This window comes from Rhinolophus sinicus, linkage group LG10 (assembly GCF_036562045.2).
Source record: "Rhinolophus sinicus isolate RSC01 linkage group LG10, ASM3656204v1, whole genome shotgun sequence".
In the NCBI taxonomy this organism is placed as follows: Eukaryota; Metazoa; Chordata; class Mammalia; order Chiroptera; family Rhinolophidae; genus Rhinolophus; species Rhinolophus sinicus.
In genome coordinates this window covers 52,656,638-52,675,530 of record NC_133759.1, presented here as the reverse complement: position 1 = coordinate 52,675,530, position 18,893 = coordinate 52,656,638, and the positions used below count along the sequence as shown (strand labels likewise).

General features: G+C 35.4%; 1 protein-coding gene across 3 annotated transcripts in view; it reads left to right on the top strand.

The window, feature by feature from the left end:
- Nucleotides 1-18,893, top strand: part of CFAP20DC (CFAP20 domain containing) — a 256,111-nt gene that overhangs the window by 153,152 nt on the left and 84,066 nt on the right. For 2 of the 3 annotated variants that reach the window (XM_019724118.2, XM_019724119.2), the window contains exons 8-12: nt 8,929-9,062; nt 9,720-9,882; nt 11,267-11,383; nt 13,283-13,402; nt 15,782-16,095. In XM_019724118.2, the coding sequence (XP_019579677.2) occupies nt 8,929-9,062; nt 9,720-9,882; nt 11,267-11,383; nt 13,283-13,402; nt 15,782-16,095 (848 nt within the window). The remainder of the gene's footprint in view (nt 1-8,928; nt 9,063-9,719; nt 9,883-11,266; nt 11,384-13,282; nt 13,403-15,781; nt 16,096-18,893) is intronic. The other variant, XM_074313195.1, reaches the window with a different exon arrangement.

Below are 18,893 nucleotides of genomic sequence, written 5' to 3'. Positions count from 1 at the left end.
CAATTTATAGTTCCAATGTCTGGTAAGAATTCAGAGTAAACTCAACCATCTCTTACTTTTGCATTATATAGCCTCTTTCCCTGTGTTTAGTATAAATAAGGCATCACTAGTCACATTCCTTCATTAAACATTTTCTTTTAATGTGAAAGGAATTTAGTATGAATATTGATCCAGTATCTGTGAAATCTGTTGTAGCACAAATCATTTATAGAGTGAATTTTGCCAAATATTGAAAAAACTTTGATATATAAAACACAATGTTAAATATGAAAAATAACATTTAACCAGTTTTATAATTGTGCTACTTTTACACGATTGACTGATTCCAATCTTTACATTTCTCTTTTAGATGCCTATTACAGCTTTGCTTCTAATAACAAAAACCTAGAGATATAACAGGGAATTGATTAAATATCTGCACAATAGGATACTATGTATGCAGGTATACAGATAACCTGATCTGCTTGTGATAGTCTGGAAAATTCTCTAAGCCGTGTCAGAAATAATCTATTAAATATGCTGTTTCCATATGAGCCCATTGATGTAAATATTAATATAAAAGATAGTTGCCTAGGGATGCTGGTACATGCATACATTTTTTTAAGGAAACACAAGAAACTTAATAATTACCTTTAGGAACAGAAACTAGCAGAGGCAGGGGAAGGGATGTAAGACTTTTATTTCTCATATATCTTTCTCTGTTAGAGAATTTTAATTTTCTAAATATATTCATGATTTATTATGTCAGCAGATGTATTATGTTAGGGCAATTATGAGACGTTTCTATTTCTTCTGTATACTTTTCTGTCTTTTGCAAACCCAAAGAATTGCTATAAAATTAAAATATATGTCTCTATTTAGTGTCAATATTTTATTTAAAATATATCATGGGAAGGAAATCCAGAATTATTGACCCAATAAAATGTTTAAGTGTATAGTTAAATATAAAGTTATTTATGGTATAATAGGGAAATATATATGATAATCTATACTATATCAGTATGAACTATGCTGACATGCATTTTCATTAGTGTTGAACATGATGCTATTATTATTAATGACCTCCAATAAACCCCAAGACACTCTGTAACATCACCCTGTTTTTACTTTTATCATAGCACTTATCATTACCTGACATCTTCTTGTTTATTTATTTGCTTATTGCTGTTTCCCACACTGGAATTTGAGCTTCAAAACTACCCGGGTCCTATTTTGTATTGTATCCATAGCACCTAATTCAATGCTTAACACCTGTCAGGAGCTCAGTAAATATTTGTTGATTAAATGATCGAATGAATGAATAAAATACTAGCCAAATAATTTGAGCAGGTAAATATATTAAGCAATAAATCATCATGATCATCATCTTCTTCTTCATCATCATAGCTAACGTTTTCTGAGTTTTTACTGTGTTTCAAGCACTAAATCCTTTTACATAGTATATTAGTCAGAAATAATAAATATATATATAAAGGGCCAATATATATATACACGTTTTAAGAAAAGAAAAACTATATGAAAATTGTAATAATATGTACCGATAACAAAAGATGAGTACAAGTCATGACTGACTTCTGCAATTACAAGAGGTGCTCCAAGTGGTTTCCATCAGCGTAATTTTAATAGTTATTTTCCTTTCTTAAAATGTGTACATTTTTTTTGGCACGTGTGTGTGTGTGTGTGTGTGTGTGTGTGTGTGTGTGTGTGTGTGTATGTGTTTCTGTTTCTCTGGAATATACATATGGCAGAGACAAACTTATTATAAGGAATTGGCTCTCACAATTATGGAGACTGAGAAGTCTCAGGATCTGCAGTCAGCAAGCTGGAGACTCAGGAGAGTCAGTGGTGGTGTTCCTGCCCGAGCCTGAAGGTCTGAAAACCAGGAGAGCTGATGGTGAAAGTTCCAGTTTGAGGGTGGGAGAAGACCAATGTCCCAGCTCAAGGAGTCAGGAAGAGATCACATTCTCCCTTCCTCCATCTTTGTGTTCTGTTCAGGCCCTCAGTGGATTGGATGCCCACCCACATTGGGGAGGGCCATCTGCTTTATTCAGTCTCCTGATTCAAATGTTAAATTCATCCAGAAGCACTCAGTCACACTCAGAATAATGTTTAAATGGGCACCCTGTGGCCCAGTCATGTTGACACATACAATGAACCATTTGACATAGTATATCCTATTAATTAGTGAGTGGTAGAGCTAGGATGACCAGGCAGTCTGATTTCAGAGAGCCATTCTTAACTACTGACTCCCATTATGCAATTTCTCACTACTAGTTTTAAGGATTATCTTCTGAGAAGCCTTCTTGTGTTAAAGGGAGCGTCTATTTTCAAACCCAAATGATGGAGATTATCTGCCAAAGCCTATATTATACATAAGCTGTATTTATTTAAAATGGAAAGTTTTCTGGAAATGATAAAATTGTTTACCTAAAAATGTTTCTTTAGTCATTAAGAATAAAGAGCAGAAACTAGCCTAATTATAACTTTTAAATAAATTAAGACCGTGAAAAATAGTACCGTCTTGTACTCTATTATTTTTATGTTGTTGACGTGTCCTAACTTTGCACAGATGGTGTTTTCACATTGTCTAAGGTTCTACTCAAGGTCAGAGGAGAAAGAGATATTCTGTTACTTTTTAATATTATTTTGCCTTTCAAAAATGTCTTAAACTTTTATTAATCAGATAAAGCTAAATACTGCTTTTAAATTTTTGCAAAGACTGATTTTAATCACTTAGGACCTTTCCTGCTTTAGTAATTTACCTACTCACTTGTGCATCCAGGGTTTACAGACCAACAGTCCTCCAACTGATCTAAAAACAAGTTCTTAACTAAAATACTTTGCATAGGACAAGCACTCTCAAATTAGCCACAGCTTCCCCCACATTCTACATGTGCCTCCTTGTCACATGGCTGTTACCTGCCTGGCATTGAAACCACATTAGTTTGTCCCTCCCCTAACGCAGCAACTCTTTCCTCTAAAAAAGGACATTACAATATTATGTTCTATACTTGACTCTTCATAAACCCCATTAGTCTTCATCACATACATTAGTTATCATATTTATGAAGTTCTGGTATTAAGCTATATAATCATTAAGCTACTTTTCAGATGGCAAATCAAAAATTTTTAGTTAGGTGGCTTCACAAAACTGCACCAAAAATAAATAGTGGGTATAGGAAGAATCATCTGCAGTGCCCTCCTGGGCCACCAAGGGCAGCCTCATATGTGGTGAAAAGAAGTCAGAAAGAAGCCTGGGACACTTGGATTCTGAGCCCCTGCTCTGTGTGAACAGATCTCAAAATATTGTGAGCCTCAGTTTCTTCAGCTGTGGAGATGGGTTAATATCACACAAAGTGGTTGGAAATTGCAGAGATCTTGTACGGATCATCATATCCACCTTTCTTTTGATCTCTGCTCCCATAGACTACATACCAGCCGTCTGTTAAACACACTTGGAACGCTTTGAACTTTTCCTTCATAACTCTTATCACAGTTGTAATCATGTAGTTGTTTATGAATTACTTGCTTTAATATCTGTCTCTGGTGAGACTGCGAGCTCTTTGAAGGAGGTGATGTATCCACCTTACACCCTGTCTTACTTCCTAGAGCCGTGGCTGCCCAGAGTAGGTGCCGGTCATTACTCAAAGAATGGGGGAACGAAGGAATAAATGATTGTGAATGGACTTTGCCAATTATTAAATGCTATTCAAAGATGGAAGATACTAATAACATTTACTAAGCACAGTACTGAGCATGTTGTATGCATGTTTCATATAATCTAACAAAAACCCATGATTTAAGTACTATCATTCCAATATTATAAATGAAGAAGGTAAGATTTAGAAAGGTTAAGTACCTTGTCTAAAACAATATTGCTCTACTAGATCAGCCTGTCTTTTGTATTTTTGACATTCTTTATAACAATGCACATATAATTAAAAAAAAATTAATTCAAAGACAAGATTCTGGTAGCAAGTTTAATTCTGATTTGATTATTAGATAATAGTCGTAAGTCTTGAGCGTGACCCCTCAATGATTAGAGTTGAAAATTCAGCAGGTTTTTCTGGTTAAGCGTTGAAAAACCTGCAAACTGTAAATGGCTATAATAATTAAGACAGAATATCTTGAGACAAAAATGAATGTTTATTTTTCTAAAAGGCAATTAGAGAGTAGACCCTCAGGTTTTATAATCTAACTACAAAGGCATGTACCCCTCAGTAAAATAGCAAAATAATTAATGGTAACATCTCTGACCTACACCAAGTTCATTTTCTGCAAACTCAAGAAAATGAAATGCCTAGAGCATGACTTTAATCTAATCTTGATTTTAACCTTATATTATGCATATTGATATCAGCTTTAAAAGAGCTCCTTTTATAATTCAAAAGGCATGCATTTCTGCTTGTAGTTTTATTAAGATTTTCTCATTATAGAAACTTTGTCTCTTCTACTTTTTATTTTAGAAACCAAAAGTCAAAATTACTTTTCCTTGTAGTTTTTAATTAGGACCTATTATAACAGATATATAGCATGATGCATATTTATAGAGATAATTATGACAATTGATATGATTATAAATAGAGAATAAAGTGAAATAGGCTTTAAGAATGTGTGTTAATAGTACTAATACGTTTAAAAACATCTGTTCATTAAAGAGATACTAAATAGTAGAGTATTGGTATACTTTGTGGGGAAAAAGTGCATTAACATTTTAAAAAATAGATTTAATTTTAAATACACAGTGGGAGATTACTCTAAAGAAATCCTATAGTAGTTCCTCTTATAAAATACAGAATAACATCTAATTTTCTGTGATTTAGGAGACTATATCATATCAGGTTTAGGCATGTTTCTAAGAATCACTGGATATCCACTATAGAAAGCAGTTCCTCTAAGAAATTCAAGGTATTTAAGAATTTTAATTTTTAAACAACTATGAACTAGATGATGTGTTCGTTTTGTTGGAATTATAACTAGAACTGTGTCAGTATGACTTTTTATTGAGGTATACTTTACATATAACATTATATATTAGTTTCAAGTATACAATATAATGATTCAATATTTGTATATATTGTGAATGATCACCACAATAAGTCTAGTTAACATAGTTCCAAAAACATTTTTTCCTGTGATGATGACTTTTAAGGTCTACTCTCTTAGCAACTTTCAAATACGCAATAATTAACTATAGTCGCCATGCTAGAGTATTAACTATAGTCTCCATGCTGTATATTACATCCCATGACTTATTTATTTTATAACTTTAAGTTTGTACCGTTTTCAGGATGGTTTTTTAAATACTCCTTCACTCCGCCCCCCCCCCCCCCAAAATCCTCCCTTTAATCTTGGATACTGTCCGCAATTTTGGTGAGATTTATCCATTGTCTACCATGTGCTCTGCTGGGCCCAACAGATGGGAGTACATACAGTAGCAAATAAATGGTCTTTCCACTCAAAAGAACTTAAATTAATTGAGGGGAACCTGCATATAGATAAAGAATACGAGAAAAAATCAAGGAAAATTGCCACTGTAAGATGTTTGAACAGAAAGCTATCCCTATAGCCTCAGTGTCCTGGTACTGGAAATTCCCATTTAGGCCTATTCCATATTCCACACAGTCCTTCAGGGGCCTCTGTTGGCTGTTTCTTTCTGGGGAAATCCACATTTGAGAACAAAATCAGTAGTCCAGGATTTGTTCTATTGGTCACAAAAGGTACAAATGATGAGCCTATAATAATGTTTTCCATTTGGCCTGAAATTTGAGTGTCATTTCAATTATTGATCCTGAGAGACTAACAGTGTTTTGTTGACTCCTAATGGATATTTATGAATGACTGGGGAAAAAAATACAGATGTGTACATAAACAAGTCTATTTGTTAACGCTATGAAATTTCACCTGTAACCTGAATGAGCATCTGAGTGGTACCATAGCATTGCTGCTGTTGAGAGCCACACTATTTATGTAAATATCTATGCCTTGGTCATTGTTGACCCTCCTCTCTCATCCCCCACATCCTGGCAATTGTCCAGTCTTGTTCAGTCTTCCTCCTCAAGTTACACATAAAACTCTCAGGTGGATTTTTCTTAAAATGAAATTTTAATCATAGTTAGAAATATTTAGTCATTTAATCCAACTTCCCTTCTGGCCCATTACATTTAATGATTCATTCATGATGCTCAACAAGGATTTATTATGTGCCTATTCTATGTCAGGCATGGGGCTCGGTACTGGCAATTCAGGGGTGACAAAGCAGCCTACTGGGTTTGTATCTATTGAAGCACATATTGTCAAAGAAACCCATAAACACAAGTAAAATTGCAGTTCTGTCAAGTCCTGTGAGGGAAAGGATATGGCAGTACCTATAGTGGCGGAATTTGCCCTAGTCAGAAAAGTCCAGAAAGCCTTATCTGAGGACGTGATACATGAGCTGAACCATAGAAGCCGAGGGGAAAAGGAAGAGTCTTTTAGCTGTGGGGACCAGCATGCACGAATGCTCTGCTAGGCAGGAATCACTGCAGAGGCCAGTCTGTGGAGAGAGCAGAAAATGGGAGGTGTAAGGTATGAACGCAAAGACAGAACATGCAGGGTTTTGCAGGCGATTTTAAGGGCTTTCTTCTTAATCCTCAGAGCAGCAGCGAAGTCATTGAAAAGATTCAAGTGAGGAAAGTGAATGACCCAATCAGATTTATGTTTGTGTGAGGCCACTCTGGCTGCATTTTGGAGAAGGCACAGGATGGTGGACAGAGTAGACACAGTAGAAAACTTGAGACCCTTTGAAGTCATCCAGGGGAAGGACGACGGTCACTTGGATTGCAGTGCTGGTGGAGGAGGTGGGAGTGGACATGGATTGGATATGGAGAGGATGGAGGGAGGGATCAAGAATGACACCTAGACTCTGGCTTTTCAAACTGGGTTAGACCAAGTTTTTAGTTTGCAGCGTCTTTGAGCCATCAAAGAGGCCCTTGTCAAGAAGGCTACTGGATACAAGGAGCGGAGCTCAGAAAACATCACCACACTAGAGGTAGAAATTAGAGAGTCACCTGATATCTGAATCCGCCTTACAATATGCAGAATCGCTTTCCAGACTTCTGCCTGAACACTGTCAAAGTGACAGAAAATACACCACCTCACACCAGATAGGCTTTAATTAAATAAAAATGTTTCTTATGTTGGACTAAAAGCTTTTGGAAGTAAATTCTACTTATTAGTTCTGATTCTGCCCTTTGGACAAATGGAATCTGTCTTCTACCTAATAGAGCTTCAGGAATTTGGAGAAAACTGGAATGGCATATCTCCTTACCACTTCACATCTTCTGTCCAGCAAAACATCTTTCAGATCAATTCAGCAATCTAGCCCTTGCCCATCTCTTCAGCTTCATCTGTCACAAACACAAAAACAGACCCCAAAATACCCATATACCCACACATACTACTTCCACTCAGGTCTAAATATTTGGAGTTTCCTAAACATGATATGTGTTTACCAACTTTCATGCCTTTTCTCATGCTGTTGCATAGGAGTGGATTTTAATTCTACCCCTTGTAAAATGGCAGCTGTAGGCCGAGGCCAACGAGATCAGCTAGCTAACTATAGGAATTTTTTCAGAGGAATGGATCAGATAGGAAGTGACCAGTCACTCATGTATGTCCAGGGCTGTAGGACAAATGTGGAATCATTCAGTGCCAACATAATATTCAAGTTGGTCCTGCCTTGCCAGTGGGGCACAAGCAGAAGGTTTTCTAGGTTGTGGGTAGTGTTTGGAGTGAAGAGCCAATCACCCTCACCTGCTTTATTGGTCAGAAAGCAATCCCACAGTCCTGGTCTACTCAGGAGTTCCTTCCATATTCAGAGACCCAGAATCCTTTCATCTGGTGGCTCCTCTGGAGGCCTTGAAGTCCTTCACTGACTCTTCTGCATCTTGTCAAGAGAGGAGGGAAGAGAGAGCAGAGGGGATTATGCAGGAGGTTTTAGGAGCCAGGAAGTGGTTTACACTTCTCACACACCACTTCTCACATTCCATCAGCAGATCTCAGTCAAATGGCCCGTGTAACTGCAGGGAAGGCTCAGAAATGAAATTGAGCTCTGTGCCGAGAAGGAGAAGATAGCAGGGTTTGGTGAGCACACCAGCCTCATACCCGTTTACTCTCTTTCTCCCCCAAACCTTCAGTGATTCCCTGTTGCCTACCAAGTTTAGAATAGACTCTTAGCATTTTAAGGCTCCTTTCAATGTGATCCTAGTCTATCCTTCCCACTAAACTGGTGATTTCATTATTCCCCAAGCATATCGTACCCTCTCATTCTTCCACGCCTTCTTTCAGGCACTTTCTTCTGTCTAGGGCACCCTACATCTCTTGAAATCTTATCAGTCATCCCAGGTCCATTCAAGAGGTCACATCTTCATTTCCACTGGTCTGCCTTATGTTAGTTACCTGTTTACTTGTAATGTCACCTCCCTTCAGACTCCCAGAGGGCAAGTAATATGTTTTATCTATTTTATGTCACTGACAACATCTAGGAAATGCCTGAGAAAACGCTCAAGCATATATTGGTTCAATTGAGTTGAATAATTTTATTTAAATTATTTCCTTAAAGAAAAAATAAGATGTTCTTTTAGTAATTTTTCCTTTTTTTGAGGAAAAACATTTGTGGTCATGATTCTCAAATGATAGTGAGCTTATTAAATGATCATGGTGGAACTTGTTAAAATTATAGATTTTTGCCTCCCTCCAACCGCCAGCCCAAGACTGTAATTCTACAGATGTGATATTGGGCCCCAGTCTCTGCATTTTTAATAAGTGCCCAGGGGGAGGGGAGATTCAGATCACGTGACACCCAGACTGTACTTCCATAAATATTGCAATGTGATGTTTTCATTACGCCCATTAATGAACTTTTATTACCTTCCTTTAACAAAACAGATCAGCTCATTAACAGAGGAACAGGTAATGTGCGGAACAATAAAAATCAGGATGTTTGTCATATCGCCTTTGGATCCAAAGTTCTTGGACCACCTCCACTCTCTGGCAGAAGAAATAACAGGATAACCAGTGAGGTAGGAACAAGGTTTGAAGAGCTTATCTACACATGAGTGGCATGGGAAGGGAATGGTTTTTTCCCAGTGCAGGGGGATAAAAGAGCGAGAGAGACTATAAGCCAAAAGCAGAAGCGTGAATAAATTTTGAACAGAAATTCTGGATTTTAAAAGACCTCAAAATTGTTTCCTTTTTGTCATGTCAACACGGTTAACATTTTTTAGTATTCTTTTCATTAAAAGTTATGTTCACAAAATTTTAAAGTAAATACATATATATGAGCACATTTTGTGGTCTCTTCAAAGAGTTGGATCATCACCAGACACCTTACAATGAACAGATTCTCAGATGTTATATTTTTATTTTTAATTTCCTTTGAATTTCTGACATACACAGTGATTTTCAATTCAGCTCCTACCTACTAAAGATGGACCATAGCAAAAAAACAAATTTTTATTTATGTGTCTGCGAGACATTCTTCCATTTCATCTCACATTATTTTTCTCCTTTCTAATTTTCTACTATAATTTTCCTCTCCATCAACTTTTTAACCTTGTTTCCTCTCATTTTTCCCTTCAGTCTTTATTTGTCCAAATATTATTTTTCTGTGTAAAATCAACAGGAAATAAATGCAATTCCTGTGTTTTAATGTACAGATTCATTCCTTTCCCTTATAGACAATGAGATCCATTGGGTCCAAAAATAACCAAGCATGCCAGCCATCCACAGTAGAGAAGGGTGTTAGCAGTGCAGAAATGTCAACCTTGCTGACATCTGAGTCTGAGGAACAAGGAGATAAAGAAAATACTCGCCAAATAAAGCAGACTGTACCTATTCCTGGTAAGAAAGAATCATGCATAAAGATTGATGGCTAGTGAAAATAGTGAGCATGTTCTTGTTAAGATAAATCTGAAGTTATATTCGTCACTAGATCTTAAATCCAAAGAATTATCACTTAAAAATGAAAAGTGTTGTAGATAATGAAATATGTTTAGAATGCTGGTATACACACATTATCTTCTGAAACCTTTCATCCTATTCATTGCATTATTTCAAATTCTTACAGTACCCTGTGTTTCTACTTTGTGATGACTGGTGAGGAAATAATATCACATCCTCTTATCACTATATTTTAGAAACTGCATTTTAAGTTTTCTTAATTTTATCTTTCAATTAATCTTTCCCATTTGTAAAGTACTCTTTATTTTCTCCCACTGACGCTAAAACAACCTTATTGGTGATCAAAAGACTGTCTCATTGTATAAGTTGGGAGTTCAAGGCTAACAGAGGTAAAGTGATTTGCAACCTGTAATCATTGGAAAGAACTGAGACCAGAGAACGCAGGGCTTACCAAACAAACACTTTTAGTTTTCCACTCCTACCCGTCTGACTTTTGTGAGAGTTGAAATGCGGTGCATTTGGGTTCATGTTTTTTAATTTAGGAATGAGCACTATTACAAACTGCATATCCCATGGAGTATAAAACTGAGATAAGGAATGAGTAACACAGATACTCAGTGTTGGCCTTAACACTGTCTATGAGACCTACCCCTATCTGTGAGACCTTGATCAAGTTTCTTAAGCCCTGTAAGACTGTTTCTTAAGCCCTGTAAGACTAATAGTAGTGATAAATAACAACTGCTTCAAATAGTCATTGTGATGAGTCAGTGAGAAAAAAATCAGTCAAGCACATCATACTGTGCCAAGAAATTAGGCATTCAGTAAATATTAAGTACTGCTATGAATATTATTGTTATTACAGTATTAAATTATACTTAAGAATTCTTCTTTGGGTATAGTATGAGTTTTCCAGGGTTCTTTTGGAAACTACCATCTAAATTCTTGTTGCATTATACTTAACTTCACTTCCTCTTTTAAAGGAAGAAATGAATTATTGGTATTGGCTGTCAATTTCATTTTTTGTATTGTTAATATAGCATGTTGCATGATTAATATTAATCAAATTACTTGTAGCTCTCTATAAGGTTATAGTACGTGAATGAAATGCATTAGTAATTTCGAAAGCCTGATATAATCCTAATATTGGAAGAGGAGTAAACACCTATTTTCTGTGAAGGAATAAGTTTTTGATAACAGCTTTACATAATGTCAAAATGATACATGAATGTTCTCATTATAGCTATAATTGTATTTACTGAGTTATTTCAAACCATATAGTACTTTCTGTTCTGGCTTTTTGTTCTTTGATACAAAAATGTACCAGCCAATCTGCATATTATGCAGCCACATCCCCCTCAAGAAACATCAGCAGATAAGAAGAATAACAGGAGAAGATTACGGTTAAAAAGCACCAGCAGAGAAAAGACAGAGACACCCAGCGGTATGGCACTGATTCAATACTATCTTATATCTGTATATTATTCAGAGCAATGGAATCTCTCTCTGCAGGTTGTAAATTTCAAAGGATTATGAACCAATTCATTTAAAATATAAATGTCTGTTCTACAGGGATTATGGAAATCAAATTTTCTGCAAAAGAACTGCTTTAGAGCCCTAACAGAAATATGCTGGATTAAATAGACAGTACTGCAGAAATAAAGGACTCCCGACTTCTACTCTCAAAGGCCAAATAAGCTTATTGTTTTTTTTAAATGGCCCAAATTTGATAGAGCAAATTCCTGCCTGCAGACTTTACTAAAATTGAACATAACTCATAATTTTTCATGTTTCATTTATATTTCTTCTTTTTAAATTGGGCCCCTTTTCAGATTGTTTTTGTATTTGCTGTCTCTCCCTTTGGACTCCTTGCCATCGGATATAGTATAGGTTAAAATTTCAACTCTTTGCAACCAGTAAAGCATGAGACAAATATAGGTGGCTGCTAAGGTATTCTTTTAAGTAATGGATTAGAGACATGTTTGTGTAGATTTGTACATACAAGCATTAGTCTATCCCAAAGGAAGACCAAAATATACCATGTACACATCTGTTAGCATAATTTCTCAAAAATGTAGGCTTCTTGGGTAGGCCAAAATTCAGCTTGCTGTGTTTCATGTTATTTTTATAAAATAGTGGATAGAAAAATTAATTCTGCTATAATGCCTGTGCTCATTTTCTTAGGGTGCTGATGGAAAAAGCTTGGTTTAAAAGAGTCGAGTTCAGTAAGAATTGTAATTTAAAGAAAACACACTCCATTTTATGGGGAACAAAAGAACAAAATATAAGACCCTTTGAAAATGATATGGGTTTTGGAATTCCTTTTATCACATATTGTAAAACTTAAATCTAAAATGTCCCCATGCAAATATCCAGGAATTTTAAGATGAACATCTGCAAAAATGCAGCTGAGTTCCTAAAGCAGTCTACTGAAAAAAAAAAAAACTGTATATAATTTATAGTGTCACTTCTGACTTGCTTTAGAATCATATAGAAAATATACCAAATTAATACCATTCTTCAAAGATTAATTTTTATAAACAGAAATAGATTCAGAGATACAGAAAAAAAAATTGATGGCTTCTAGATGGGAGGGGGTTAGAGGATGGGGGAGAAGCTGAAGGGATTAGGAAGTACAAATTGGTAGTCACCAAATAGTCACGGGGATGTGAAATACAGTATGGGGAACATAATCAGTAATGTTGTAAAGATCATGTAGGGTGCCAGATGGGCACTGGACTTATCAGGGGGATCACTTCGTAGACTGTGTAGATGCCTGACCACTGCACTGTACACCTGAAGCTGATGTAGAACAATATTGAATGTCAACTATAATTAAATATATATACCAGGGGTACCAAAACAATGTATACAAGTGGACACTTAGGTCAACATTGCTCTAGCAGTAGTTCGCCCTAGTCAGAAGTGTCTGGACGCTGATGGTAACCACTTTGAGCACCTCTTGTAATTGCAGAAGTCAAAGGTGACTTGTATTCATCTTTCGTTATCGGTATATATTGAGTATTACCATTTAAATAGTTTTTTCCTTTCTTAAAATGTGTATACATTTGTTGGCATCGTGTGTGTGTGTGTGTGTGTGTGTGTGTGTGTGTGGTCACAATATAAAGTACAGCATAGGGAATAGAGTCAGTGGTATAGTAACAGCTATATACGATGGCAGAGGGGTAGTAGACTGGGAAGGGGGTTATCACTTTGTGATAACATAATGTCTAATCATTGTATTGTTTTAGACACCTGAAACTAATAATAAAAAAAGGTAAAGAAATTAATTTTTATAAATATCAAAAAAGTAATATAGTGGAAAATATTTATTCTAATAAAGGCAGTTCTTCAGGAAATAACAGGAATGAAGATAAAGTAACAAATGCTGTCACCACTGGGTCCCAGCAAAGAGCAGAGACATTGAACCCCAGCAGTCCAGCACCCCTTTCTGATCAAGCAGGTTTGCATCTTTATTACGCCATAATTGTTCATTACTAATAAGGTATAAATATGTTAATTACTTCAAACCCACTCATTTTGAAAAGTCGTGATGCAGTCATTTGCTAAAATCTATCGTTTTTTTGTAAATCTCCTTTTAACCTCAATTTTATGTCATACTTGCGTTGATGAAAAAGAATTTTTATTTTCACATTTTAATGCACCAATTGTCCTGTTCAGAATGAAAATTTTAAACTTTGAAGTTTTCATGTGACATTGTCACCCGTCCCCAAAGATTATCTCTTGTTGCATTTCTCCAGTCCTCTTTATAATGGAGATGATTGGATTGTAGTGCATTGAGCCCAGAAACATATCTTGCCTCGCAGGTGTGTAGTACTTTTACAAAGGCAAATTGTTTTAGAGCAAGGAAAAAAGGAAAATAAATTAAAATTGTTTGTAGTTTGTCAGTCTTATTTATGCAATGTTGAAACCTTCATTAAAATGTTAGGCACAATTAGTGTCTCTAGCATAAATCTGACTGTGTAGGAAAACTAATTAGATGTTTAGGTGATCATTCTTGCATTTATCTTGTTTGCTGCAATATTGTGATTACACAGTAATTTACATATTTTCCTAAGAAAACACACCAAATTATTCATTACAATTGATATGGAAATTTTTGAGGTAAAACTACAAATTCCAAAAAAGCATGTGGTAGTGAGATAATTAGTTCGTTTGGTATAAAAACACTCCTTTTACTTTGCCTTTTTGACAGTTAATAATATGTTTGACAAAAGGTCATACATGTTGTTTAATTGCATAATGAAGATACCAGTATCTTTTCTCCAATTTTTTTTTACACATCCATGAACATAACACAACATAATGCTTTTGTAATCTTTTTCAACCTCTATTAAAGCACCTACTTTGTTTACAAAGCACCTGCTATGTGCTTAGCACCATGCAAAAGGGTTTGCTCTCCAAAAGAGGACGGCCCAGTGAATCTATAAATTTCACCTGCCCCAGCTACACTGACTCAGGACCCTCCACGAGGGAAGGTGGTCAGGTGAAGTAGATTCAGCCTGCCATTGACTATTTACCTACAGACTCTGTCCCTGAAATTATGAAAGCCTTGTCCCTAACAGATTTTCTTGAAGAAATGTACATTTTTGCCCTTTTTATAGGTAAGTTATGTTACATAATGATACTCTTAGGTTAAGAAACAGATGAATACAATTGTGATGAATACAATTTTATTTATGCCATCAATGTTATTTTTATCAAAGGTCTTTTTGTTTGCTTGATGCTTATGCTTTTGTAGTATATGTTTTAGAGTCAAGTTAGCAAATCTTGGATATCTCTTGGATACTTTTCTTGTGATGATAAATATGACAGGATTCAAGACTCAGAGGTAAAATAACCAGGTCCACGTTGTGGTTCTGCAGAACAGATTCTTGTAAGATTTTCACCATTGACATAATGCAGCAAAAACTAAGTTTCAAGAAAAATAGACTCCGTTGAGAAAATGCTCGACTTCTTTCCGCTGTCATTCTGAAGAAGAAATTACATGTTTTAAACAGTATTCATTATATAGATTTGTCATTTCTAGTTAGCCTGGATTGTAAAGTTATAAACTCTATCTCAATGTTGAGTAGAAGATTCTAATTTTTTTTAAGTTTTTATAAAAATGTATCTCAGTGGTAGTATACAGTAATTTTAAAGAAAACAAATAATGCTGTGCAAAAATATTTTCATATCAAAGCATTCTCTCCTAAAATTAAACATAAAGGTCTTTTTCACCAGCAGAATTTACCAGTCACATTAACAAATATTTCTCTGGATATACTATTACTTGAAAAGTCTACTCAGTTTAGTCTGTGAATTGTCCTGTTTTTATCAGAATGGACAGAAAAGGCTGTCAACCTTTTCATGGTTTCCTCTCCTCCGTGATTTATAATCTGAACAATGCCCAGATACTTTGTTTAAAGAAGTGTATTAAGTACTCTCTCCTCCTGAAGTTAAAGGAAGATGCTTGTAAGTCAGACCCTTTAAATTTGGAAGATTTCCCCCCTCTGAAATGTCAAATTAATGAGGCTGTGCCGTAAAGAACTTGCTGCAAGACAGGTGATAATTATTACTGACTTACAAATTTCCGGGCCAGTGTTTCAGCTCAGATGGTTAGGAAATTCACATGAGTTGTCCATAGCTACAACATAGGTCGTATAGGCACCGATCTATGGGTTAAATGTTTGGCAGGTGACAAGGTGGTGGATAAATTGTTCCTTGACTTTGGCATTATTTAGTAAATCTCTGTTTCAACAACAAGAAATTTTAATCTACCTGTCTAAACTAACACTTATGGAACACTACTCTAATTTTTGTCATCTTTCCCAAATGTCAGATGAATGGATATTTCCCGAAAATCACGAGCACATTCCCCATTTGGCATCCAGCGGACAGTCTTTACTTCTGGATGACTCCTGCCACACTTCACAGCTGTGGCTAGAAGCCAGCAATGAACATGACCAACAGGCAGAGGAAACCCAGCTTGTCCCGAAGGACATTTTCACTTTTTCATCAAGACCACGATCAGCGCCTCATGGGAAGATTCAGAATATGTCCCCAGAGGGGTGCCCGTTTGTTTTGGATCTAAAAGAGGATACCAGTGTGACCCAGTTGGAGGATGATTGTTACGACGGTGACAGCAGCGAAGAGGTACACTGCTTGATGGGTGAAATAGTTTTAAAGCACAGTTGTTCCATTAGCTCCAGTAAGTACCAAAACTAGTTGAAAGGAGGAAATCAACTGCTATTTATAAAAATGCAGCAGATTGCAATGTCAGTCAACAGTTGCCTGGGGTTGTTATGGTAACTCCAAATTGCTATCTTTTTTTATTAACAGTCAGCCCATTTCATTTTTAATTATAGAAATCGGTTTTGGGTTTGTTTTTATCTTTTCATGTTAATCTTTGTTTCACAGAATGAGAAATAACATGCAGTTTAGTTTTGTGATAGCAAAAACCAGTAAAACATTGAGAACACATTGTTCTGGATCTCTGGGGAAATGGGGTTGCAGTTGCTAAGCATTCTGAATTGACGGTTTTCTGGCTTCCTTACTCCCCTGTCATCTTTTCACCTTAGACCTATTAGGACTCATTATTTTCCATATGGTCCCAGAATTTCAAGCGTTGTGACAATTAAAGGTTGGATAATGAATCATGGATTAGTTCCGGGACTTGCCTTATAGGAGGTTTTTTGTTTATAATTATAATAGAATAAGATATATTTATATCTTACAAATTCATAGTTTTTAAAAAATAAACTGGAATATAGTTGCAAAACATTTATTTAGTACTTCATACATTATAACTCTTCCCCATATAAAATGAATGTATTTGTGAAATTCCTTTAGCTTTATTCTTTAATGATAGGTAGGCATTAATACTTTCTAGAAAAAAAGTAACTATTTTAAAAGCAGATTTAAATTATGGTTTAACAAAATTATACAAATCATTTCAGTGTAGAAATCATACAAATAATTAGAAAAATTTGTTGTGTATGCTTACAAAACTTTGTTCTAATAGTAATAACTGATGAAGAATCACCCCTTTGGACAGTGGGATGTAGATCTAATTCATATCTCCTACCTTCGAGCCAGTTGAGAATATGGTCAGATTGTTCAGGCCATGATTATGGCCTCTTGCAACTTTTAATGAGTTTCTGTAGCAAAATAATTGGGGAGATCCTTTTTTCATAATATCCTTGCTTCTGAGTGTGATGAAAATATGAGTTCTACCAAACATAAACCTACTACAGACCCCTCTGTGCATAAATAGTACATTTGATACCAGCATTTTAAATGTTGCTGTGGACATCTTTGTTCCTTTCACCAAGAATAACCATAAGCTATAAAACTATAAAATGGATGTTTGTATCTAGTATTGTTCCCATCCCAGCTGTCAGTTCTTCCACAGTATTAATTGGCTAATCTGACAAATTCACTCATACCATTTCGTTAGTGGAATAGTCCCATTCTCTTGCCATGTACACAGTACCATCTTTCTTACCTAACCCGGAAGAATTACTGTGATGGTAGAAATTTCACAGCTAGTGGGAAATGGTAGTTCTCTGAAAAACTTTCAGGGAAGTATTATGGGGAAACTGCCCTTAAATAACACCATGTGAGGAACTTACCACTTCCATCTATACAAAGAATAAACCTTGAGAAGACGCACTAGAGCTTCATGGGAAAAATGAAGAATACTAGTTCTGAATATTTTAATTTGTTATTATTTTATGAGCTTTATTTTACTTCTAGCTACTCTATCTCTGGTATCCTTCAATGTTTATTATGCAGCCATGTACTTAATACCAACTACATAAAATTAAAAATAAATTTATCACACGTTCCCCAAGCTCTGACTGGCGTAGCTATCTGGTGACCCCTGTGCCACGACCATCAGAACGATCAGTAGCATATGGCTAGAGTCTGTAGTGGGACCATCTCATCCCTAACACCTGCCCTAGCCTACTTTTAGCTGGAGCCTGCTAAGAGGGGCAGCCAGAGAAAGAGGCAGAAGCTTCACCATGTTATGCAAGCTCTGGGGTTTGCAGTTAGAGACAAAAGCAAGATACAAACTAAAACGCAAAAATACGACCAACAAAAATGCAGGGCTATGTAAACAAGTTCTAGAATTTATAACGATCGTTTCTTTATCAAATTGGTTTGTTTGCGGGGGATTGTAAATTCTCTTCCTGTAGGATTACTTCTCCCATTTATTAATTATACCGGGGGTGCCAAAAAAATGTATACACATGGCTTGTATTCATCTTTTGTTATCGGTATGTATAATTACAATTTTAATACAGCTTTTTCCTTCCTTAAAAGGTGTATGCATTTTTTTTGGCACCCTCTGTATAAGTCAGTGGGAAATTGGATTACACATTTAGCATGCTTATTTACATATTATATTGTCTTTGATGAAAAATCAGTTTAGTTGTTTAAGGCATCCTTACTATTAGTTGCATTATTTTAGAGTGTTATATCCCTAGAGTAACATACAATGTTTAAGGAAAACATAATGTCATGTTATAGATAATGATGGACGAATGAGTAATAATTACATGACTTAATTAAGCTTGAAGTTTAAAACTTGTAGTTAAAAGACTTGATTTGATTTTAGACCATTGAGTATTTTTAAAGGGAAATTAGATGTATTCAGTAGCATATAAACTAGGAAAAATTAAATCATGTTATTATGATAAAGGAAAAGCACATTTGGTAATAAAGGCTAATTAAAATAAACTTTAAGTGATATATTGTCTTTGTAATTTAAATTGCTAATAATTAATTCACATCTGAGATCTTCATTAGTGTGAGAGCCTCAAAAGTATAAATTTTTTTTGTATATGCTCTTGTCTTAGTCTTTGCTTTACTATATATTTTATTCCTTAGACAGTCATATATACTAATAGTCCTGATAATTAATTTTGAAGTTGTACATTTTATTTGAA